This window comes from Cervus elaphus, chromosome 32 (assembly GCF_910594005.1).
Source record: "Cervus elaphus chromosome 32, mCerEla1.1, whole genome shotgun sequence".
NCBI lineage: Eukaryota > Metazoa > Chordata > Mammalia > Artiodactyla > Cervidae > Cervus > Cervus elaphus.
In genome coordinates, this window is record NC_057846.1 from 15,195,190 (window position 1) to 15,220,724 (window position 25,535).

The 25,535-nt window shown below is 45.9% G+C and overlaps 1 protein-coding gene and 1 pseudogene across 1 annotated transcript; both read right to left on the bottom strand.

The window, feature by feature from the left end:
- Positions 1-1,124: 1,124 nt before the first annotated feature.
- On the bottom strand, positions 1,125-12,719 carry LOC122687809 (beta-defensin 103A-like). Its single transcript, XM_043893469.1, has 3 exons — positions 12,608-12,719; positions 1,891-2,054; positions 1,125-1,270 (listed from the first exon to the last, which is right to left on the bottom strand). Exons 2-3 carry the CDS (start codon positions 1,946-1,948, stop codon positions 1,125-1,127), a joined length of 204 nt encoding a protein of 67 aa, XP_043749404.1. The 5' UTR covers positions 1,949-2,054; positions 12,608-12,719.
- LOC122687806 lies at positions 11,299-12,479 on the bottom strand (annotated as a pseudogene).
- Positions 12,720-25,535: the final 12,816 nt, after the last annotated feature.

Consider the following 25,535-nt stretch of genomic DNA (forward strand, 5'->3'; position numbering starts at 1 on the left):
TTTCTTTTAATGCTGAATTGTGGGGTCCAAGCTGTTGTCTTTGAGTGTTTGCCCTTTCTTCCTGAGAACTCAGTTCCGTGACTGGGGGCTCTAGTTGCGGGTGATGGACCTGCCACCACATTTGCTGGAATCATGCTGTATCAACCTCCAGAGACCATTAAATAGTTACAGTGCCTCGGAATGTACTTCAGTTCACATAAAGGAGGACATGGCAACCCACTTCAGTATTTTTGCCTGAAGAGTCTTATGAACAGTGGAGCCTGGTGGGCCCCAGTCCATGGGGTCACAATAAACACTTGTTGAGCAGCTTTTGTGCAAAAACATTGGGCTAGGAGTGTTGAAATGATGAAGCGTCCTTCAAAACCCGCAACCAAATATGGAGATTGGAAATATGCAAATGTAGTGAATGTAAAAATCAAGCAGGAGTCATAGATGGACCACTCAGATCAGATCCCTTTTAAAAGGAAAGATCATATTTGTTGGGGAAACAAATATGTTTTCTAGAAGGAGGTAGAATTTGAGGTGCCCCTGAGAGACGGGTTTGGAGACATAGCTGGAGGAGAGATTTTATCCAGGCCTGAGTTCAGTCGGAACAGAAGCAAGAGCGAGAGGAAAGCTAAGGGCAAGGTTGAGGAGGAGCCAGGGTCCCCGTGTCTCTGAGCTGGAAAGTGCTCAGAAGGACTTGGGAAGACCCTCAGGGATGCCCTGAAGTTTCAGAGATGGATTTGCTGGGGAGATGCTATGACAGATGGACAGACTGCGAAGCTCAGATGGGTGACAGAAGGCAAAGGAAGTGTTTCAGAAAGAACAAGTGGTCCAGTGTCATTGTGGGGTGAAAGTTGTGAAAGAGGAATAAAATCTGAAAATCTTTGGAACATCATCTGAGAGCCTCTTGTGGCTTCCTCTAGGGATTATACTTTATTTGAATTAAAGGTGAGTCATTAACACTTTCTAAGTTGCCTGTTTGGTAACAATTAGCACCATAAAGAGAATGTTAAAAAATAATCACGATAATAATCAAGCTTCTAATTTTTTGTTTAAAGTCTTTAATTTGATTTGGCTTCTGGAGCCTATAAGGAGGCATTTTCACACTATGCAACGTTCTCCTCGTGATGCTGGATATTTCATTTCTTTTTCTGGCAGCATTTTTGGCCACTCAGGGCACAGCGGCCTATCTGTTCCTCCTTTGGAAGGTAGCCAGTCAGAGCACACCGGCCGCTTCTTCTTTTGCAATAATACTTTTGAAACCCGCTTATGATTCCACTATTGCCTGCGGTTGAAGAAACTAAGCGCATCGCCATTTTTTGTTCTTTTATGTCTTTTTCCTTTCTCTATACCATCTGGAGCAAAGAAGAAGGTGGGGCTAGCTACCCACCATGAGTCTGTGGGTTCGGCTCAGCTGAGAAAGTGGCGTGACCGTGGCAGCCCCCTTGTGAACTGACACCTGGGAGGCAGGGGTCACGATGGTCCCCGAGTCCTTAAGAGACCGAAAGACTGTACCTCCAACCGCTAAGCTAATAAAAGGGAACCTGTGCTTCTGTCCTCAGATTAAGTTCGATTTCCTGTTGGTATTAAAAGATTTACACATAAAATAAATAAATAAAGATTTACATCACTTTCTTCCTGTCTCATGAACAGGTATAACAATCCTCCCATGGAGGGATGGTCTGTGAGCTGATTAGCCTCTTAAGAGTGAATCAGAAGGGATGGAGACCCTACTTTGAGCTTCTTGATGGTCTTTTTCAAGTAAAATAAAGGAGAAAAACTGTAATGTCCAGTTCTCAAGCAACAAAACTAGTTTATCTAAAATTCCCAAATGAATGGAGAGGGCTGACTCTGACTGACAAATTCTCAATCCATTCAGTCCTGTCATTTCCCAGCACATCTTACCTGGAACAGGCAGCAAGAACAAGAAGAGGAACTCAAAGAGAAGGTAGTAGACCCTCATGGCTGGCTGGCTTCCCAGCTGAGACTGGACAGGACGGTGTGCTCGCTCACTTTATAAAGGCTCCAGGTCCGCAGCCACAGGGAGAAGCATTCAGCAGCTGCAATTCCTGTAATATTACAGGGATGACAATATGATGCATTTCCTTAAGCTTCATGCCAAGGTCCCTTACAAAGCAGACCATGCCCATTCCCCCCAGGAGTTAATTACAAACCTCAGGGAAACTCAGAGCCTGATGTGAGCACAGGCCTGTTCTGTTGCCTCTGAGGTCTGGGTGCTCATGTAGGCTGGCTCATGTCTGGCTGTCTGAGACAGGAAAGACCTGCCCACTTCTGGATGCAGTCCTGGGGCATGTAGCTGGGAGCTCACCTGTGCCCACTGTGGTCTTCTAAGCTTTTGCCTTCTTCCTAAAGTCCTGGGAGAATCTGAGCCCCATGAATCCAGTCCAAGGCTGGTGTATTCAGAATCTAGGTGTAGACTGGTGCTGGGTCATGCCCTGGGCCTGCAGGGATACACCCAGAATGGAATCACCTTTTAAGTAGTGTGGGAAGGAAGGGAAAGTGGGCTGCATTCCAGAGACTCTGTCCTGTGTCCTTGGCCTGTGATGGAGTGCAACATCTCAGGTCAAACACAGCATATACTTTACTGCGGTCTGAAAAACCACCAAATTCGTGAGTCAGGAAGTTGTCTGACGTTTCCCTTCAGGCCTGGGCCCACTAATCACCAGCATGAGAATCCTGCAAGCGCCTTCCTCGGACACAGGACCAGCAGCGCCCACAGTGGTGGCTGCTCCTCGGGGGTGGGGTCTGCTCAGAGCCCCTAGTTCCTCACGGGTTGGCGTCATTTGAGCAAGAATTAACTTTGTCTCTTTTAAGATGCTAAGATCTGGAGGCGCTGTTACCACAGCACAGCCTGGAGCATGCTGTCTCCTGAGGAGGGCTGCAGGGAAAATGTAGGACACCCAGTTTAACTTGGATTTCAGGTGATCAACAAACGATCTGGTAGGATAAGTATATCCCAAGTGATACACAGATCACACTTAAGCTAAAGTATTTTTTATTTATATATAAACAAATATATAAATATATATATATAAACAAATATATAAATTTGTTGTTTATATAATTCAGTAAGTAAATTAGTTTTCTGGGATTGTTGAATATTTCATAAAAGATGGTCTTCGGAATCAAACCCACTTGGGTTTGAGTTAAAGTCCTCCCTACACACAACCTGCACGATTTTTTTTTTCTTTCATTTATTTTTATTAGTTGGAGGCTAATTGCTTTGCAATATTCTAGTGGTATTTGTCATACATTGACATGAATCAGCCATGGATTTACATGTATTCCCCATCCCGATCCCCCCTCCTACCTCCCTCTCTACCTGCTCCCTTTGGGTCTTCCCAGTGCACCAGGCCCGAGCACTTGTCTCATGCATCCCACCTGGGCTGGTGATCTGTTTCACCATAGATAGTATACATGCTGTTCTTTTGAAATATCCCACCCTCACCTTCTCCCACAGAGTTCAAAAGTCTGTTCTGTACATCTGTGTCTCTTTTTCTGGTTTGCATATAGGTTTATCGTTACCATCTTTCTAAATTCCATATATATGTGTTAGTATGCTGTAATGTTCTTTATCTTTCTGGCTTACTTCACTCTGTATAATGGGCTCCAGTTTCATCCATCTCATTAGGACTGATTCAAATGAATTCTTTTCAATGCCTGAGTAATATTCCATGGTGTATATGTACCACAGCTTCCTTATCCATTCATCTGCTGATGGGCATCTAGGTTGCTTCCATGTCCTGACTATTATAAACAGTTCTGTGATGAACATTGGGGTGCACGTGTCTCTTTCAGACTGGTTTCCTCAGTGTGTATGCCCAGAAGTGGGATTGCTGGTTCATATGGCAGTTCTATTTCCAGTTTTTTAAGAAATCTCCACACTGTTTTCCATAGTGGCTGTACTAGTTTGCATTCCCACCAACAGTGTAAGAGGGTTCCCTTTTCTCCACACCCTCTCCAGCATTTATTGCTTGTAGACTTTTGGATAGCAGCCATCCTGACTGGCGTGTAATGGTACCTCATTGTGGTTTTGATTTGCATTTCTCTGATAATGAGTGATGTTCAGCATCTTTTCATGTGTTTGTTAGCCATCTGTATGTCTTCTTTGGAGAAATGTCTGTTTAGTTCTTTGGCCCATTTTTTGATGGGGTCATTTATTTTTCTGGAATTGAGCTGCAGGAGTTGCTTGTATATTTTTGAGATTAATCCTTTGTCTGTTTCTTCATTTGCTATTATTTTCTCCCAATCTGAGGGCTGTCTTTTCACCTTGCTTATAGTTTCCTTTGTTGTGCAAAAGCTTTTAAGTTTCATTAGGTCCCATTTGTTTATTTTTGCTTTTATTTCCAATATTCTGGGAGGTGGGTCATAGAGGATCTTGCTGTGATTTATGTCGGAGAATGTTTTGCCTGTGTTCTCCTCTAGGAGTTTTATAGTTTCTGGTCTTACATTTAGATCTTTAATCCATTTTGAGTTTATTTTTGTGTATGGTGTTAGAAAGTGCTCTAGTTTCATTCTTTCACAAGTGGTTGACCAGTTTTCCCAGCACCACTTGTTAAAGAAGTTGTCTTTTTTCCATTGTATATCCTTGCCTCCTTTGTCAAAGATAAGGTGTCCATAGGTTCGTGGATTTATCTCTGGGCTTTCTATTCTGTTCCATTGATCTGTATTTCTGTCTTTGTGCCAGTACCATACTGTCTTGATGACTGTGGCTTTGTAGTAGAGTCTGAAGTCAGGCAGGTTGATTCCTCCAGTTCCATTCTTCTTTCTCAAGATTACTTTGGCTATTCAAGGTTTTTTGTATTTCCATACAAATTGTGAAATTATTTGTTTTAATTCTGTGAAAAATACTGTTGGTAGCTTGATAGGGATTGTATTAAATCTATAGATTGGTTTGGGTAGAATAGCCATTTTGACAATATTGATTCTTTCAGTCCATGAACACGGTATGTTTCTCCATCTGTTTGTGTCCGCTTTGATTTCTTTCATCAGTGTTTTATAGTTTTCTATGTATAGGTCTTTTGTTTCTTGAGGTAGATATACTCCTAAGTATTTTATTCTTTTTCTTGCAATGGTGAATGGTATTGTTTCCTTAATTTCTCTTTCTGTTATTTCATTGTTAGTATGTAGTAATGCAAGGGATTTCTGTGTGTTAATTTAAATCCTGCAACTTTACTATATTCATTGATTAGCTCTAGTAATTTTCTGGTAGAGTCTTTAGGGTTTTCTATGTAGAGGATCATGTCATCTGCAAACAGCGAGTTTCACTTCTTCTTTTCCTATCTGGATTCCTTTTACTTCTTTTTCTGCTCTGATTGCTGTGGCCAAAACTTCCAACACTATGTTGAATAGTAGTGGTGAGAGTGGGCACCCTTGTCTTGTTCCTGATTTCAGGGGAAATGCTTTCAATTTTTCACCATTGAGGGTGATGCTTGCTGTGGGTTTGTCAGATATAGCTTTTATTATGTTGAGGTATGTTCCTTCTATTCCTGCTTTCTGGAGAGTTTTAATCATAAATGAGTGTTGAATTTTGTCAAAGGCTTTCGCTGCATGTACTGAGATAATCATATGGTTTTTATCTTTCAATTTGCTAATGTGGTGTATTACATTGATTGATTTGTGGATATTAAAGAATCCTTGCATTCCTGGGATAAAGCCCACTTGGTCATGGTGTATGATTTTTTTACTATGTTGTTGGATTCTGTTTGCTAGAATTTTGTTAAGGATTTTTGCATCTATGTTCATCAGTGATATTGGCCTGTAGTTTTCTTTTTTTGTGGCATCTTTGTCTGGTTTTGGAATTAGGGTGATGGTGGCCTCATAGAATGAGTTTGGAAGTTTACCTTCTTCTGCAATTTCCTGGAAGAGTTTGAGTAAGATAGGTGTTAGCTCTTCTCTAAATTTTTGGTAGAATTCAGCTGTGGAGCCATCTGGTCCTGGCTTTTGTTTGCTGGAAGATTTTTGATTACTCTTCTTGAAATGCTGTTTTTCAGGGAACTCTGCTTAATGTTATGTGACAGCTTGGATGGGAAGGGAGCTTGGGGGAGAATGGATACATGTATACGCACGGCTGTGTCTCTTTGCTTTCCACCTGAAACCATCACAACATTATTAGTCAGCTATACTCCAATTCAAAGTGTTATTTAAATGTAACTTTAAAAAATGCTGTTTCCCGGGACTTCCTTGATGGTCCAGTGGGTAAGACTGTACTCCCAAGCATAGCAGGTCAGGGAACTAGAACCCTCATGCCAGAACAACGATCTGATGTAGCCTGAATAAGTAAACAAAATAAAAATTGGAGTGTTTTAATGATCTATGGTTTGCAGCACAGCAGATTTTTTTTTCTTCTAAGGAAGATGCAGTTTAAGCAAGATGATGCAGTTTTATGTGTAAGACCGGGCATGAGTTTTCACAGAAGGAAGTTTCCAATAGGCTTGCATGGTGCCATGGTGAGTTTCAAGAGAGTTTCTTGCCACAGTTCCTCACTAGTGGGACATGGCCCTTGTAGGAATTCTCCAATTGCAGTTGCTTATTTTTCCTAGGCAAGATCTAAAGACGACTCCTTTGCAGAGCTGTTAATCTGGAGATAAAGCCCAGGGGCATCTCTGTCCATCAGGGAAGGGTCCTGTTGTTTAGCAAGGAGGTCACACACCCAGGAAACCATGGGGTGGCTCACCAGAAACCAGAGATGAGTTAATATAGGAGAGAGCAAAGAGTTAATTTTAGGTGAAGTCTAAATGGATTATTAGTTTTCACAGTTTAAAAGCCAAATAAGGCCATGTGGATCATGGTTGCTTCATGCCTGGGCTGAGAGGTAACTCAGGGTCTCATTCTTTAAAGGGAAGATAAATGCTGTGTCTCCAAACCTTTAACCTGTGAGTAGGAAATTGAGGCAGTGTCTTTCCGGGAGAGTGCATCACTTCCTCAGGCAAGAAGGGGTGTCCCAGTCCTACAGATAAGGTTTTGAAGAGCAAAGCCCTTCACATCTACACCTCCACAAACAGAGGTGTTCCCAGCACAGAGCCCTGCGTATTAATGGGCAGAGGCTGTTGTTCCCAGTTCCCTTCTCCTGTGGATGGGGTGGGTGCCATGGCTTCTGAAGGTCACCCGCGTCACACCCCGGTCACACCTGTCCTCAGAAGGGGACTAGGGCTGAGTCTAATGCTGTGCTACCCCACTGACACTTTGAGGAGTTTTTTCTTTGAACTTGTCCCACACTTATATTTTGCAATGAGCCTTGCTCAGTAGCTGGCCACTTGTAGTCAAGTTACCACTTTGCGTTCCTCTAAGCAAAGCCTCCAGGTAGGTATGACCCAAGTTTTATACAAGATGGTCCTGAGGACTAGAAAGCCATGTGTAAGGCCACAGGCAAAACTGACTTAAAAAGTCAATTGAAATTGGCTGCAAATCCAACAAAAAGGTGTGTCCAAGGCCTCAGCCTGCTAAGTGGCAGTGATGTAACTTGGAGCAAAATCAGCCTCTCTTCACAGGGTCCTGGCTGCCGCCTGCAGTCAGCACAGCGTCCTGAGAACCTCACCTGGACATTCTCCTGTAAGGCGAGAGCTCCCACAGTGCTGTCAAAGGCCCGCTATCTGGTGCAAAGAGACAGGAAGTGGGTGGAGCACAACCTCTTAAAGAATGACAGGGACTTCCTGGTGGTCCAGTTGTAAGAATCTGCCTTGCAACGCAGGGGATGTGGGTTCAGTCCCTGGCCTGGGAAGTAGGATTCCACGTGAAAGAAAGAAAGTGAGGTCCCTCAGTCATGTCCGAATGTTTGCGACCCCATGGACCTTGGCCCACCAGGCTCCCCTGCCCATGGAATTTTTCAGGCAAGAATACTGGAGTGGGTCGCCATTTCCTTCACTTGCCATGGGCCATCAAAGCCAGTGTGCTGAGGTGAATATCCTGCATACCACAACTGAGACCTGAAGTAAATATATATTTTTAAATCCCTTTGAAATACGGCAGCTAGGTGACACACCCAGAGGCACCATGACAGTTCCAGGGCTGACCATAAAGGTCCAAAAGTGGGTGCTGACCCAGTTCCTGGAAATCCCCACCCTTTCCACAAAATAGGTGGCATACTCCTCCATCTCATTAGCCTATGAAATGACCCACCCCTATAAACACTGACAGCCCCATACCCTGGAGCTGGGCTTGCCTTCCAGGATGGCCAACACTCTGTATAGAGTGTTTCCTCCCTGGATTGACATTCTTTCACTTCACCATGACTCGCTCTTGAATTCCTGCCTATGTGAAGCCAAGTACCCACGCTTGGCGGCCATCCCAGGGACTCGGACATGACCTGGGATGTGACCATCCTCTCTCACCCCACTCTCTTGCCCGCAGCGCTGCTGCGGTCTCCTCCAGCCTCAGAGATCCCTGGAGCATTAGAAGAACACCGTCTTTTCAGTTTGTTCATTGTTTCCTTTGCTGTGCAGAAGTTTTCAGTTTGATGGATCCTACAGTCTAGCTTTGTTTTTGTGGCTTGTGCTTTTGGCGTCTAGCTCAAAACCATCCTTGTGGAGACCCATGCCAAAGAATTTTTCTCCTATGCTTTCTTCTAGGAGTTGTGTGGTTTTTGTAAACCTTTAATCTATCTTGGGTTGAATTTTCTATATGATATAAGAAATCTTACTTGCTCAAGCAGGGATAGAACTTGTGCCCCCTGCATTGAAAGCTAGGGATCTTAACTACTGGATTGCCAGGGAAATTCCAATTCTAATTGCTAGTTTGTCTCTTTCTCCGCTTATTCCTGTAAGTTTTCTTTGAGAATTTTAAACTTCCTTTGCTAAGTACATTCTGATTCAGTAATCATATGTATTCTTGATGAATTAAACATTTTATCATTAGGATAAATACCCCTCTCTGTATCTGGTCCTTGTCCTAGAAGTACATGATTGTGTCCCATGCTTAGTCACTCAGTCGTGTCTGACCCTTTGTGACCCCATAGACTGTAGCCTGCCAGGCTCCTCTGTCCATGGGGATTCTCCAGGAAAGAACACTGGAGTGGGTTGCCATGCCCTCCTCCAGGGCATCTGCCCAAACCAGGAATCGAACCCATGTCTCCCACATGGCAGGCACATTCTTTACCATCTGAACCACCAGGAAGCCTGTCAGTTAACCAATACAGCCTACTATGTTTTCTTTAAATTAATGTTTCCATAGCATATCTGTTGTCTCAACAGTGAAGAATCTCCTGAGATGTAGGAGATGCAGAGACATGGTTTTGATCCCTGGGTGGGGAAGATTCCCTGAAGGAGGGCATGGCAACCCACTCTAGCAGTCTTGCCTGGATGATTCCATAGGGGTCTCAAGAGTGTTGGACATGACTGAGCGTCTAAACAACAGAAGCAGCATACTGGTTCCATCCTTTCATTTTTAATCCATTTGCCTTTATATTTGATATCTCAAGTGGGTTTTTTTTTTATAGATAATTGATATCTGATTCTTGTTTGTTTTTTTTTGTTTTTTGTTTTCTTACTGAAATGATCATCTTTTTCCTTAAGATAGTGTCTAGAATCTTAGCATCACAGTTTATCCCATAAGGCGGAACAAAAATTGCACCTAGTATCATAGACTTTGTTTTTTTAGAGCAGTTTTAGAATCGAATGAAAAGCACAGGTTTTCCCCTATGCTTTCAGCAACTCCACAGTGCACAGAGGGAAAGAGTCGGACAGAACTGAAGCGACTTAGCACACAGGCACACAGCCCTGATCCTGAGGCCCGTTGCTGGTTTTCTGTCCAGAAGTGAAGATGTCTGCACTCTCTGAACTTTGACCCCACTCTCTTCGACTCAGAAGAATTGTTGGCCTGTTTGGGTTCTTGTTCCCTATGCTTTAGGCCTGGAAATCTGTAGAGGCTGGAGATGTCATAAGTCTCACTTCAGTTTTTGTCGTTTCTTTTTTAAAAATGGTTGAGCACAGACATTTTTACAATTAAATTAGTGAATTCATTAATTTGGGTGCCCTGGACCTTAATCACGGCAGGCAGAATCCAGTTGCAGAAAGTGGGATCTAGTTCCCTGACAACGGATGGCCCCGGCCCTCTATGTTGGGAGCACAGAATCCCAGCTGACAGACCGGCAGGGAAATCCCTCACTGCACCTGTTTTCTACTCTCCTCAATTACGGTCCTGCATTGCTTGTGCCAGAGTCTGAATCAGTGGTTTCCCAGGTTTTGCCTGGTTCCTTAGTTGTGTACTGTAGAAGGGCAGCATACAGTCCCATCATGTCCTCTTTTTTTTTTTTTTTTAAATGCTGAATTGTGGGGTCCAAGCTCTTGTCTTTGAGTGTTTGCCCTTTCTTCCTGAGAACTCAGTTCCTTGACTGGGGGCTCTTGTTGGGGGTGATGGGCCTGCCACCATGTTTGCTGGAATCATTCTGTATCAACCTCCAGAGACCACTGAATAGTTACAGGGACTTGGAATGTACTTCAATTCACAGAAAGGAGGACATGGCAACCCACTCCAGTATTTTTGTCTGAAGAATCTTATGGACAGAGGAGCCTGGTGGGCCCCAGTCCATGGGGTCACAATAAACACTTGTTGAGCAGCTTTTGTGCCAAAACACTTGGGCCAGGAGTGATTAAGTGATGAAGTGCCCTTCAAAATCCTGCAACCACATATGGAGATTGGAAATATGCAAATGTGCTGAATGTAAAAATCAAGCAGGTCTCACAGATGGAACACTCAGATCAGAACCCTTTTAAAAGGAAAGATCATATTTGTTGGGGAAACAAATGTGTGTTTTTAAGAAGGAGGTAGAATTTGAGGTGCCCCTGAGAGATGGGTTTGGAGACATAGCTGGAGGAGAGATTTTATCCAGGCCTGAGGTCAGTCAGAACAGAGGCAAGAGTGAGAGGAAAGCTGAAGGCAAGGTCAAGGAGGAGCCAGGGTCCCCATGTCTCTGAGCTGGAAAGTGCTCAGAAGGACTTGGGATGACCCTCAGGGATGCCCTGAAGTTTCAGAGATGGATTTGATGGGGATGCTATGACAGATGGACAGAGTGCAAAGCTCAGATGGGTGACAGAAGGCAAAGGAAGTGTTTCAGAAAGAACAAGTGGTCCAGTGTCACTGTGGGGTGAAAGTTGTGAAAGAGGAATAAAATCTGACAATCTTTGGAACATCAGCTGAGACCCTCATATGGCTTCCTCTAGGGATTATACTTTATTTGAATTAAAGGGGAGTCATTAACACTTTCTAAGTTGCCTATTTGGTAACAGGCAGCACAATAAACAGAATGTTAAAAAATAATCATGATAATAATCAAGCTTCTAAGTTTTTGTTAAGTCTTTAATTTGATTTGACTTCTGGAGTCGTCAAGGAGGCATTTTCACACTATGCAACTTTCTCCTCGTGTTTCTGGATTTTTTATTTCTTCTTCCGGCAGCATGTTTGGCCACTCAGGGAACAACGACCTATCTGTTCCTCGTTTGGAAGGCGGCCGATCAGAGCACGCCGGCCACTTCTTTTTTGCAATAATACTTTTGTAACCCGCTTACGATTCCACCATTACCTGCAGTGAAGAAACAGAGCACACGGAAGGTTTTAGGAAGGCTGAGGTGCAAGTGCAAGGCTTTTGAAATCTCTCTAATAAGTTATCTGTTGCCATTTTCTGTTCTTGTATGTCTTTTTCCTCTTTCTTTAACCATGTGGAATAAAGAAGAAGGTGGGGCTAGCTACTAACAATGATTTTGTGGGTTCGGCTCAGCTGAGAAAGTGGCGTGATCGTGGTAGCCCCCTTGTGACCTGACACCTGGGAGGCAGGGGCCACGATGGTCCCCCAGGTCCTTAAGAGACCAAAAGACTGTACCTCCAACCACTAAGCTAGTCAAAGGGAACCTGCGCCTCTGTCCTCAGATTAAGTTCATTTTTCCTGTTGGTATTAAAGATTTACATCACTTTCTTCCAGTCTCATGAACAGGTATAACAATCCTCCCATGGAGGGATGGTTTGTGAGCTGATTAGTCTCTTAAGAGTGAATCAGAAGGGATGGACACCCTACTTTGAGGTTCTAGATGATCTTTGTCAAGAAAAAAAAAAAAAGAAAAACTGGTACTGTCTAGTTCCCAAGCAAAAAATCTACTTTATTTAAAATTCCCAAATGAATGGAGAGGGCTGACTCTGACTAACAAATTCTCAATCCATTCAGCCCTCCCATTTCCCAGCACTTCTTACCTGGAACAGACAGCAAGAACAAGAAGAGCAACCCAAAGAGAAGGTAGTAGACCCTCATGGCTGGCTGGCTTCCCAGCTGAGACTGGACAGGACGGTGTGCTCGCTCACTTTATAAAGGCTCCAGGTCTGCAGCCATAGGGAGAAGCATTCAGCAGCTGCAATTCCTGTAATATTACAGTGATGACAATATGACGTATTTCCTTAAGCTTCATGCCAAGGTCCCTTACAAAGCAGACCACGCCCATTCCCCCAAGGAGTTAATTACAAACCTCAGGGAGACTCAGAGCCTGATGTGAACACAGGCCTGTTCTGATGCCTCTGAGCTCTGGGTGCTCGTGTAGGGCGGCTCAGTTCTGGCTGTCTGAGACGGGAAAGACCTGCCCACTCCTGGATGCAGTCCTGGGGCATGTAGCTGGGAGCTCACCTGTGCCCACTGTGGTCTTCTAAGCTTTCGCTTCTTCCGAAAGTCCTGGGCGAGCCTGAGCCCCATCAGTCCAGTCCAAGGCTGGTGTATTCAGAATCTAGGTGTAGACTGGGGCTGGCTCACACCCTGAGCTTGCCAGGATATGCCCGAAATGGAATTGGCTTTTAGTAGTGTGGGAAGGGAAGGACAGTGGGCTGCATTCCAGAGACTCTGCCCTGTGTCCTTGGCCTGTGATGGAGTGCAGCATCTCAGGTCAAACATAGCTTATTCTTTACTGCAGTCTGAAAACCACCAAATTTGTGAGTCAGGAAGGTGTCTGACGTTTCCCTTCAGGGCTGGGTCCCTTAATCGCCAGCATGAGAGTCCTGAGAGCGCCTTCCTTGGACACAGGACCAGCAGCACCCACAGTGGTGGCTGCTCCTCAGGGATGGGGTCTGATCAGAGCACCTGGGCCCTCACAGGTTGGCGTCATTTGAGCAAGAATCAACTTTGGCTCCTTTAAGATGCTCAGATCTGGAGGCGCTGTCACCGCAGCACAGCCTGGAGCATGCTGTCCCCTGAGGAGGGCTGCAGGGAAAATGCAGGACCCCCAGTTTAGCTTGGATTTCAGGTGATCAACAAACAATCTGGTAGGATAAGTATGTCCCAAGTGATGCAGAGGTCACACTCAAGCTAATGTATTTGTTGTTTATATATAAACAGAGATATAAATTTATATATATAAATATATAAACAAATCTATAAATGTGTTGTTTATGCAATTCAGTAAGTAAATTTGTTTTTGGGGATTGTTGAATATTTAATAAAAACATGGTCTTTGGAATCAAACCCACTTGGGCTTGAGTTAAAGTCCTCCCTACACACAACCTGCACGACTTTGAAGAAATTACGTTATTTCTAAATCCAGCTGTAAAACAGGGCTAAAAACATTTATCCCGTAAATAGTGCTTGAGGAATACATTTGGGAGAAGACATTAAAAGTTTTGGTGTCTCAGTAAAGAGGTCCTAGTATGAACAGGTCCTAGCATGGAAAAGTCAACCTATGGGTGAATGAAAAAATGGATGAATGGAGGGAATCAGGGAGAGAAGGAGGGAAGGAGAAAAGGAAGGAAGGCTCAGGCATAATCCTTAGGGTTTTGAGGGTTGGAGAGAGCCCATTAAGTTGCTTTATCCCAAAGTGTTCCCGAGCACATGCACCCACTCACCCATTCCCAACATAACAGGGAAAAGCTTCTCATAATACGTCATGGTCTCTAGCCTTCACTCACCCGCCTCTCCTCCATCTTACATGAACTGTATGTTCTGACATGTTTCTCTCTGTCCTGAGGCAACTTAGCAATAAAATGTTTTCACTTTTAATCTTTTGATCAGCATTTGAATCTTTCACTAAGTAGAGATCTATTTTATTTTAGTGACATCAAGCCAAAAATAGAATGAGTGTTTGCAGTAAGCTGTTTCAATAAGTCTAATTCTACAGAATAGCTGTGAGGGTTTTATTTCCTTGGCCCCAGCAACAGTACTTTCATAATAATAGAAAAGAAAGTATAAACTAAAAGCATTGGGTCACAATTCTCTCTGGTACTCTTCTACTGAGAGCGATCCTTTACACTGACTCCCTAAATGTTATGCAGCTATTCCCACCCCTTCGTCAGCCACTGATGTCTCTCTCTCTCTCCTGACAACTTACCTTACAGTTGGCTTCTCCACCCTTCTCGGGTGGACTGCGGCCCGTCCACTCAGGCAGAGACAGCCGAGAGCCCCTGTCCATTGCCACACAGTGAGGGGCAGGTCAACAAAGGGAAGAGGAAGTGCTGAGTGAGGTCACACAGGATGCTTTGTGATCCCTACTGGCAGGAGTCATCCTGGGGGAGAGGGCTGGGACCAGCCAGAGCTGATGGCACCAACCGCCCTGAGAGTGACGAGAGGAAGTGGGGGCTGCAGATACTCCTTCTGAAGAGTTTTGCTGAAAAACTAAGTGCAAAGAAGACCGAGCTCATGATTGCTGTCATGTCAATGAAGAACTGTTTCCTCTTTTAGGTTTTTTTTTTAACACTGGCTTTTGCGGGGTGGTTTTTGTCTGTCTGTTTTGGAACTAATGGCCTCTTCCTTAGCATGTGGAGTCTTAGTTCCACAACCAGGGATGGAATCCAGCCCCCTGCAGTAGCAGCATGAAGTCTTTAACCACTGGATGCCGGGTCAATCCCTGCTGTTAGTTTTTATAGATGCAGTGCTACTGCTGGTAAGTCACTTCAGTCGTGTCTGACTCTGTGTGACCCATAGACGGCGGCCAATCAGGCTCCCCCGTCCCTGGATTCCCCAGGCAAGAACACTGGAGTCGGTTGCCATGTCCTTCTCCTGTGCATGAAAGTGAACAGTGAAAGTGAAGTGGTCAGTCATGTCTGACTCCTAGGGACCCCACAGACTGCAGCCTACCAGGCTCCTCCATCCATGGGATTTTCCAGGCAAGAGTACTGGAGTACCCAGGCAAGGGTGCCATTGCATTTGCCATAGATTGAGTAGATGGAGGCAAGAGGTGGAGCTGATTTGGGCCTCACCCACAAGTAAGCAAGAGAAATGAGATCAGGGACTCAGTTGGAAAGGTTGGCTATGGACCAGAGCAGGAACCTGTTTGGTTCATGAGTCACATAGAAAAGCCATCCTCTTCTTGGTGCTGAAATGAGAAGAGCATTCCTCCCACGCAAGAGTGCAACAAGACACTCAGAAATGTTATGGCAATAAAACATCAGCAGATATATTTAGAATATAACTTTAAAAGTTAAGCAAAAATTAAAAATTGAAATCCCAATAAAGAATATGATAAAAGTTTCATAAACAGTACTACTTAACCACACTCAATATCAGATAAACTTTCCATGATAGAAACTTAAAAATAAAGGATAAAAGGGATATAAGATACATGAGGTGTAAGACTGAGTCCCAAATATAAACTTGGAGATGAAAAAGTTTGGCAGATGAACCATGGCCATTTCTGTGAAAAAAGAAATATAAAGCTGAGCAAAACGTTGACAGCCGTTTTTTTCCTCCATTAAACACACACAGGTTTGTCTCTTGTGAACTCCTAATTTTAGGCTCAAGGCATGATTTTAAGCGATTGCTGTATTGATTTCCTGTTGCAGCTTAGCAAATTGCCACCAGCTAAGTTGCTTAAAGCAACACATACTTGTTATTGTGGTTCTGAGGATCCAAAGTCCCAAATGGGTCTCGCTGGCTTCAAATCACGGTGTCAGCAGGATGCTGTTCCTTCTGGAAGCTTCCATCCTTTTCATGCTCAGTAACTGCCTGCCCTCCTTGGCTTATGGCCCCCCTCCATGTCAGTGTGAGCCGGGGCTGTTTTAGTCTCTCAGCCCTTATCTCTCTGACACTGAGCTGCATCCCTCCTCCACGTCTAAGGCTCCTCGGAAGGAGATGGCATTGGGCACAGCCTGATAATCCAGGTCATTTCCTTATCTTAAGCCCCAATGATTAGCTACCTTAATTCCACCTGTGCTGGAATTCTCACTTGTCATGTGTCTGCTCTTTCAGGCTACTAAAACAGAAACACAAAAGGCTAGGTGGCTCTTTTTTTGCACTGTATTTTTTAATTGAAGGATGATTGCTTTACAGAATTTCGAGGTTTTCTGTCATACATCAACAAGTATCATCCAAGGGTTCACCCATGTCCCCTCCCTCCCGAAACTTCGTCCCATCTCCTTCCCCATCCCACCCTTCCAGCTGGTCGCAGAGCCCCTGTCAGAGTTCCCTGAGTCATAGAGCTAATTCCCGCTGGCTATCTATTTTACATGTGGTATTGTAATAGGTGGCTGATTAACAACAGACCTTTACTCCTCAGTCTTGGAGGCTGGGAGCTCCAGGATCAAGACAGAGCAGGTGGCTGGTGGACGGCGGTCTTCTCCCTGTGTCCTCAGAGGGCACAAGGGTGAGCGATCTCTCTGGGGTCTGTTTCATAAACGCCCTCATTCCACCCAGGAGGGTCTCACCCTCACGACCAAATCACCTCCCAAAGGCCCTGTCTCCTAACACCATCCCCTTGGTGAGCTCAGCTTGCACTGAGGGAAGAGTTAGTGTGAAGACCAGAGAGCTGCTCACACATACCGCCTGCACCAGCCAGGCTCTTGGTTTAACTGGGAAACCCTCTGAAGAAACTGCAGGCAGGCTGAGGTCCGCGTGCTCAGCCTGCCCTGGCGGGCTCTGAGTTCCGTGCTGTGTTGTCCTCACTGAATTGTGCTTCCACAGGACTTGTTTTTCCATCGCATTTAGTTGCATCCTATCATGCTCGCACAGAGAGACATGCTTTGTCCCTGTCAACTCTGTCATTCAACTGATGACAGTTGGTGAAGCAATGTCTCGGCTCAATACCCGGCACATACAGGAATAGGACAAGGCCATTCCTACAGAGACCTTAATGTCCAAAAGGGAACCAGAAGTGTATCCACGTGTGCACAAGGAAGGCGGAAGAAGCATAAACCAAACGGAAGTGAGGGCTACAGGGGGACAGAGGAGGGGGTTTCCTCCTGAGCAGGGGTCGGGGGTTTCCTACCAGACTGGTGTTCTGCTGATTCTGGACCCATGGGGTGTATGTTTGAGGGGAGATGAGGGGCAGGCCAGGGTGCCCTGGGCCGGGAAGCAGGAAAGACAACAGACAGAGGGTCTGGGGAAGGTCAGGCCCCCAAGGAACAGGGGGATCAGAGCACCCACCACGATCCCCCGATGGTTCCCGTAAGGAGCTCAGAGAGCTTCCTCAGGGTTTTGGGAATTAGCCTGGGATCAGACACCACACAACCACCTCAGTGACCAGTGGGCAATTCTTTAATTTTAAACAAAATTTATTCTGGTTTAAATTTTAGACGCTCTGTTGAAGGGCACAGTTTCTGACTCTGCATCGGTCCTGGCCACGTCTCCGCCTTCTTTTATCTCTTTCTGCAGCATTTTACTTGGACCCCGAAACAGGTGCCAATCTGTCTCATGCTTCCAGGGCACCTCTTCGTCACACAGATGCCTCTATTCTCATGGCAGATATAATAATTTCCTATTCTTTGCATAAATCCTAAAAAGAAAAGGAAGAGGGAAAAAACGTGTCAGCAGGAAAAGCGGCATCTCGAGAAGGGCAGCTGTGTGCCCTCTGAGGGAGATCCTGGGGCTTTCTGTGTTGAGATGCGGACACGGCCTCGTGACAACAGGATGTGAGTTCAGGACACCGGGGACCAGTTTCCAGACAGACGCTGACCCTGCCCGGGCTCCGGTGGACCTTCACGTTTCCAGAAGCAGAGGCTGAGGGACTGGGGTGTGAGGAGCACAGTTGTGTGCGGGGTCGGCTCCACCACGAGGGCAAACCAGGAAGCTCTGCTACATCCACCTTCTGGCCAGGAGTCAAAAGCGGCCCGCGGGCGTCTATTTTCACCGTCTAGATTTTCAACTCATGGAGTCAGTCAAGTAGTGGAGTTGAGATAGGAGGAAAAGATGCAGCTGAAAGTGTAAGAACTGCCTGAAGAGAACTTAATCTCAAAGTAACTTACAACTGAGAGTGATAATGGTTTGGAAAAAAAAGTTTTCTATCGTTGTCTCTACTGACTCACAGCTCTCAGCGCTGGGGCGAGTCAGCCCCTCTCCTCATCCCTTTGTGGTTTCCTCGTGACCAGCAGCCTTTCCGCTTTCCTCACACGCTCTCCTCCTTCCTTACTGGTTTCCTCCTGACCAGAGGCCTACCCGCTTTCCTCACAGGCTGTCTTCATCCCTTTGTGGTTTCCTTCCGAGCAGCGGCCTTTCCATCTCCCTCACATGCCTTTTTCCTCCTGACCACAAGGCACCTCTGGTCCCTCTAGTTTCCCCCCCCCCCCCGGGGATTGAACCCGGGCCCCGGGCACTGAGTGGCCATCATCCTTAACACCCTGGCCTCTCTCCCTGCCACTGTGTAAGAGTTGGGTTACAATCATAAACAACACTGATGACAAGGGCTTTTCAACTTCATTTTGACATCTAATCAGTTGTCAGGTCTCAGTCTCCCCATCCTCTCTCTCCCTCCCTCCCTCCTTCCTTTCTTCCTATATATTTTCATTTTATTTCTGGAAATATCAAGGATAAGATGAAAATTAGACATCCGATCCTGCACACTGCTTTGGATGTGCTGCCTCCCATCCGAGGAGCGAGGGTCGGATCATCAGCGACGTGTCCAGGAGGACCTTCCTGCTGAGGAGACTCAGCACGGAATGTCCCAAGGGCAACTCCTGAAGCGCAGGCTCGGCCTGACTCTCCTCTGGACTTCTCTGGTTGCCCAGAGCCACCACCCTTCAAGTAGAAAGATTTATAAAGCGACATTCTGCACTTCTGTCATGGGACAAAATCAGATTTCTTGCTTTTATGAAAAAGAAAGAGAGTCACTCATCAGAGGCATCTTCTGTTTCCTCCACATGACACCAATGAGGAGATGGACTCAGAAGCTTTGAGTCGCTAGAGTGGCTTAGAAACAGCCAGGAACTTTGCAGGGCGGTTCCCAGACCCCTCCCGCTACTAAGGACTCAGCACTGGCTTCTCAGAAGCATCACACACGGTGGGTTTAGTCTGACCCCGTGTAGATGAGGGTAGCAGGACAGAAGGAGGTAGAAACAGGAGAGAGAGCCCGCGGCTCCCCCGGGGCTCCCAGGAGCTCACCTGACCCAGCAGACAGGACCAGGAAGAGGAGCGCGAGGAGCAGGTGATGGAGCCTCATGCTGGCGGCCGGAGCTCTGAGGCTGATGCTGGAGAAGAGGCTGCGCTTGCCGCTTTATAAAGGTCCCAGGTTCCGGGAGGAATTCCGCACTGGCTGTGGATTTGGTTCTTATGAACTGGTTAACTGAGTCTCTATCTGTGTGTCCTGGGAGTGTCCTTTATAGCACAGAGCAGGGTCAGTCACTCTTATGCTAATGAGGCTGTTGAAAACCCCACAAAAACTTTCCTGCCTCCCTTTTGACCAGATGCTTCTCCCTGGAAGTCAGTTCAGCTGTTGGGCAAGGGTGTGGCAAGGCCCAGGGGTCTGTCTCCCCTGGCAGGGGCACAGACTTGTTGCTCAACCTTGGCTTACCCGCTCCCCAGCCCCACCCTCACCCCTGCAGGGCTTTGAATCTGCCCACTGGTTTCCTGTGCAGAAGGACATGGCAACCCACTCCAGTCCTCTTGCCTGGAAAATTCCAAGGATGGAGAAGCCTGGTGGGCTACAGTCCATGGGGTCTCAGAGAGTCGGACACGACTGAGTGACTCCACTTTCTGTATTTGTTTAGTTCTTTTGGGGAGGAAATGGCAACCAACTCCAGTGTTCTTGCCTGGAGAGTCCCATGGACAATGGGGCCTGGTGTGCTGCAGTATATGGGGTTGCGTAGTTGGACACAACTAAGCAACTGACACATACACTGTTTTCCTGAAAGGATGTTTCAGGCCCAAATAGGGACTAACTCATTCAGAGGCAGTTTCACTCCCTGGGCAAGACTTGCTGACTCCCAGCATCTGCAGAGACAGCCATCCTCTTTCTGGCCCCTGGGGCCCTGAGGGAAGAGACCCACGGGTCCCAACCCTCTCCCCCCGCCAGCTAGCCTGTTACGGGTTGGCAGCAACAGTCGCCCCCAACATCTTGGTTTTCTCTGCCAACCAGAGCTGAATAAAACTTGTGGAGATAGATTTTGGAGCAAACGGAAAGATGGCTTTAACCCTTAAGCTGGCAGAAGGGAGAACACAGTAGGCTCTTGCCTCAAGGAGCCCGATTCCCCTCTGTTGGGAATCGAGGGCATCATACAATTGGTGCTCGCAGTCAGGGGTTGGAGATAAACCACAAAAGGTGTAGGAGTCTTGAATGCTCTCTTTTTGGGCTGTTTGGAAACAGTCAAGGCCAGAATCAGGTAGCTGCTTTTGGGTCTGGCAGTTGGTCCTTGTGGTTGAGTCCATTATCCTTTGGGGATTTCCTGGTGACTTTCTTCCTGAAATACAGAAGGGGAAAAGCAAACCACTAGGGGGTGTCTTCCAAGAGAGTGTACCGTAAAGTTAAGCATCAACATGAGGAACACAGAGCAAAGGAAGGGAAATTAAACTACAAGGGGAGGTTTATGATGCGATAGAGTTAAGTATCAGGATGTGGCTAGACTAAATTAAAGGATAACAGATGCACATGTGACTCCTGCAGAGATGGAGGGTTACAGGTGTTGGATGTAGTTTGCATTATCGGTTAGTCATCTGAGAAGAAGAAACTTGGTTATCAGTGCAGACTCTAGGTTAGGAACAGTTAAAGTGGAGAAAGATGCAAAAGGGAAAAAGGAAAGGGAAAAATAACTTTTCTTGATTCACTGCAACACCATCATACGCCAGTCTCAAAAAGTCTCAGTGGGACACGGGATGGGCAGATGGGTGCTTCGTTTCCTTTCATCAGAGACAGAGTGGGAGGATGATACTGCCACTGAACGCATCTCCCAGCCTAGTATCACAAAGGCCCAGCAGTGGGGATCCCTTCACTGGGTTAAGAGGGACCTCCATCACTAAGTAACATCCCTCACTTACTAACATCCATCCATCTCAGTGCCGGAGAGACACTGACCTGGCGTTTCAGAAATGCTAAACCTCAGATGGAGCTTGCCATGCAGCTCTGAGTAAAACTCCAAGCCCTTTAGAAATGTGGGTACCCCGGGTGGACCCCGTCCTGAAGGAGCCCCCAGAGCTTCAGTCCTGTTCAGGTTCCCCACTGTGGCTCAGCATCTCACTTCTGAGGCTCAGCAAATCCATGGAGGCTGCCTCGAACAGACAGAGTTCCTGGCTGGCACCCAGGGATAGGAATTTTCTGATGGAAGATAAGTTGTCTTGATCATGATTCCTTCTGCTTTAGCTTTACATGATATTTGAGAGAGTTAGACATCATCTGCTTATATATATATCATTATCTATATAGATCCAACCAGTCCATCCTAAAGGAGATCAGTCCTGTGTGTTCATTGGAAGGACTGATGTTGAAGCTGACACTCCAATACTTTGACCACCTCATGCAAAGAGTTGACTCCTTGGAAAAGACCCTGATGCTGGGAGGGATTTGGGCAGGAGGAGAAGGGGATGACAGAGGATGAGATGGCTGGATGGCATCACCAACTTGATGGATGTGAGTTTGGGTGAACTCCGGGAGTTGGTGATGGACAGGGAGGCCTGGCCTGCTGTGATTCATGGGGTGGCAAAGAGTCAGACACGACTGAGTGACTGAACTGAACTGAACTGATACATAAGATATATATATGTATCTGTTTATTTATGGACCTTGCAGTCAAACTCTATGCTACAGGGTTAATTTACATGCATGCTCTAATACTACACTGGAGAAAGAAGTGAGACTAAATCCTTGTCTGCAGTGGCTCTTCATTGAAAATGCTGTTTTTCAGGGAACTCTGCTTAATGTTATGTGACAGCTTGGATGGGAAGGGAGCTTGGGGGAGAATGGATACATATATACGCATGGCTGTGTCTCTTTGCTGTCCACCTGAAACCATCACAACAGTATTAGTCAGTTATACTCCAAAGTGTTTTTTAAATGTAATTTTTAAAAATGCTGTTTTCTGGGACTTCCTTGATGGTCCAGTGGGTAAGACTGTACTCCCAAGCATAGCAGGTCAGGGAACTAGAACCCACATGCCACAACGATGACCTGGTGTAGCCTAAATAAATAAACAAAATAAAAATTGGTGTGTTTTAATGATCTATGGTTTGCAGCACAGTAGATTTTTTTTTCTTTTAAGGAAGATGCACAGTTTTTTTTTTTTCTTTTAAGGAAGATGCAGATTTTTTTTTCTTTTAAGGAAGATGCAGTTTAAGCAAGATGATGCAGTTTTATGTCTAAGACCGGGCATGAGTTTTCACAGAAGGAAGTTTCCAAAAGGCTTGCAGGGTGCCATGGTGAGTTTCAAGAGAGTTTCTTGCCACAGTTCCTCACTAGTGGGACATGGCCCTTGTAGGAATTCTCCAATTGCAGTGGCTTATTTTTCCTAGGCAAGATCTAAAGACAACTGCTTTGCAGAGATGTTAATCTGGAGATAAAGCCCAGGGGCATCTCTGTCCATCATGGAGGGGTCCTGTTGCTTCAGCAAGGAGTTCAGACACCCGAGAAACCATGGGGTGGCTCCCCAGAAACCAGAGATGAGTTAATACAAGATAGAGGGAAGCATTACTTTTAGGTAAAGTTTAAATGGATTATTAGTTTTCACAGGTTCAAAACCAAACAAGGCCATGGTGGATCATGGGCTGAGATGTAACTCAGGGTTTCACTCTTTAAAGGGAACATAAATGCTGTGTCCCCAATCCTTAACCTGTGAGTCAAAAATTGAGGCAGTGTCTTCCCGGGAGAGTGCATCACTTCCTCAGGCAAGAAGGGGTGTTCCAGTCCTACAGATAAGGTTTTGAAGAGCAAAGCCTTTCACATCTACGACTCCACAAACTCAGGTGTTCTCAGCAGAGAGCCCTGGGTGTTAACGGGCAGAGGCTGTTGTTCCCAGTTCCCTTCTCCTGTGGACGGGGTGGGCGCCATGGCTTTTGCTGGTCACCCGAGGACCTGTCCTCAGAAGGGTCTAGGACTGGGTCTAATGCTGTGCTCCCCCACTGACACTTTTAGTAGTTTTTTCTTTGAACTTGTCCCACACTTACATTTTGCAATGAGCCTTGCTCAGTAGCTGGCCACTTGTATTCAAGTTATCTCTTTGAGTTCCCCTAAACAAAGCCGCCAGGTAGGTATGACCCAAGTTTTATACAAGATGGTCCTGAGGACTAGAAAGCCATGTGTGAGGCCACAGGCAAAACTGACTTAACAAGTCAATTAAAATTGACTGCAAATCTACCAAAAAAGTGTCCAAGGCCTCAGCATGCTAAGTGGCAATGGTCTAACTTGGAGCAAAATCACCCTCTCTTCCCGGGGTCCTGCCTGCCGCCTGCAGTCAGCACAGGATCCTGAGAACTTCACCTGGGCATTCTCCTGTAAGGCGAGAGCTCCCATGGCACTGTCAAAGGCCAGCTATCTGGTGCAGATGAGACCGGAAGTGGGCGGGGCACATCCTTTAAAAGAATGAGAGGGACTTCCCTGGTGGGCCTCTTGTTAAGAATCTGCCTTGCAACACAGGGGATGTGGGTTCAGTCCCTGGCCTGGGAAGTAGGATTCCACATAAAAGAAAGAAAAAGAGGTCGCTCAGCCGTTTCAGACTCTTTGTGACCCCATGGACCCTGGCCTACCAGGCTGCTCCGTCCATGGAATTTTCCAGGCAAGAATAGTAGAGTGGGTTGCCATATCCTTCTCCACATGCTGTGGGGCAAGTAAGGCAGCGTGCTGAGATGAACATCCTGCATACTGCAACTAAGACCTGAAGTAAATATATATTTTTAAATCCCTTTGTAACACGGCAGCTAGGTGACACACCCAGAGGCACCATGACAGTTCTAAGGCTGATCATAAAGGTCAAAAAGTGGGTGCTGACCCAGTTCCTGGAAATCCCCACCCTTTCCTGAAAATAGCTGGCATACTCCTACCCCTCATCAGCCTATGAAATGACCCACCCCTATAAACACTGACTGCCCCATACCCTGGAGCTGGGCTTGCCTTCCAGGATGGCCAACGCTCTCTGTGTAGCGTGTTTCCTCCCTGGATTGACCTTCTTTCACTTCACCGTGACTCGCTCTTGAATTCCTGCCTATGTGAAGCCAAGTACCCACACCTGGCGGCCATCCCAGGGACTCGGACATGACCTGGGATGTGACCATCCTCTCTCACCCCACTCTCTTGCCCGCAGCACTGCTGCCATCTCCTCCAGCCTCAGAGATCCCTGGAGCGATAAAAGAACACCGTCTTTTCAGTTTGTTCATTGTTTCCTTTGCTGAGCAGAAGTTTTCAGTTTGATGGATCCTACTGTCTAGCTTTGTTTTTGTGGCTTGTGCTTTTGGTGTCAAGCTCAAAACCATCCTTGTGGAGACCCATGCCAAACAATTTTTCTCCTATGCTTTCCTTTAGGAGTTGGGTGGTTTTTGTAAACCTTTAATCTATCTTGGGTTGAATTTTCTATATGATATAAGAGATCTTACTTGCTCAACCAGGGACAAAACTGTGCCCCCTGCATTGAAAGCTAGGGATCTTAACTACTGGATGGCCAGGGAATTCCAATTGTAATTGCTAATTTGTCTGTTTCTATGCTTATTCCTATGGGTTGTCTTTAAGAATTTTAAGCTTCCTTTGCTAAGTACATTCTGATTCAGTAATCATATGTATTCTTGATGAATTACACATTTTATCATTAGGATAAATACCCCTCTCTGTATCTGGTCCTTGTTCTAAAAGTTACTTGATTGTGTTCCATGCATAGTCACTCAGTCGTGTCTGACCCTTTGTGACCCCATAGCCTGTAGCCTGCCAGGCTCCTCTGTCCATGGGGCTTCTCCAGGAAAGAACACTGGAGTGGGTTGCCATGCCCTCCTCCAGGGCATCTTGCCAAAGCAGGAATTGAACCCAGGTCTCCCACATGGCAGGCACATTCTTTACCATCTGAACCACCAGGAAGCCTGTTAATTAACCATACACTCTCCTATGTTTTCTTTAAATTAATGTTTCCATAGCATATCTGTTGTCTCAACAGTGAAGAATCTCCTGAGATGTAGGAGATGCAGAGACATGGTTTTGATCCCTGGGTGGGGAGAGTCCCTGGAGGAGGGCATGGCAACCCACTCCAGCTGTCTTGCCTGGATGATTCCATAGGGGTCTCAAGAGAGTTGGACACAACTGAGTGTCTAAACAACAGCAGCAGCATATCTGTTTCCATCCTTTCCTTTTTAACCCTTTATATATGATATCTCAAGTGGGTTTATTACAGATAACTGATATCTGATTCTTGATGTTTTTTTCTTCTCTACTGAAATGATCATCTCTTTCCTTAAGATAGTG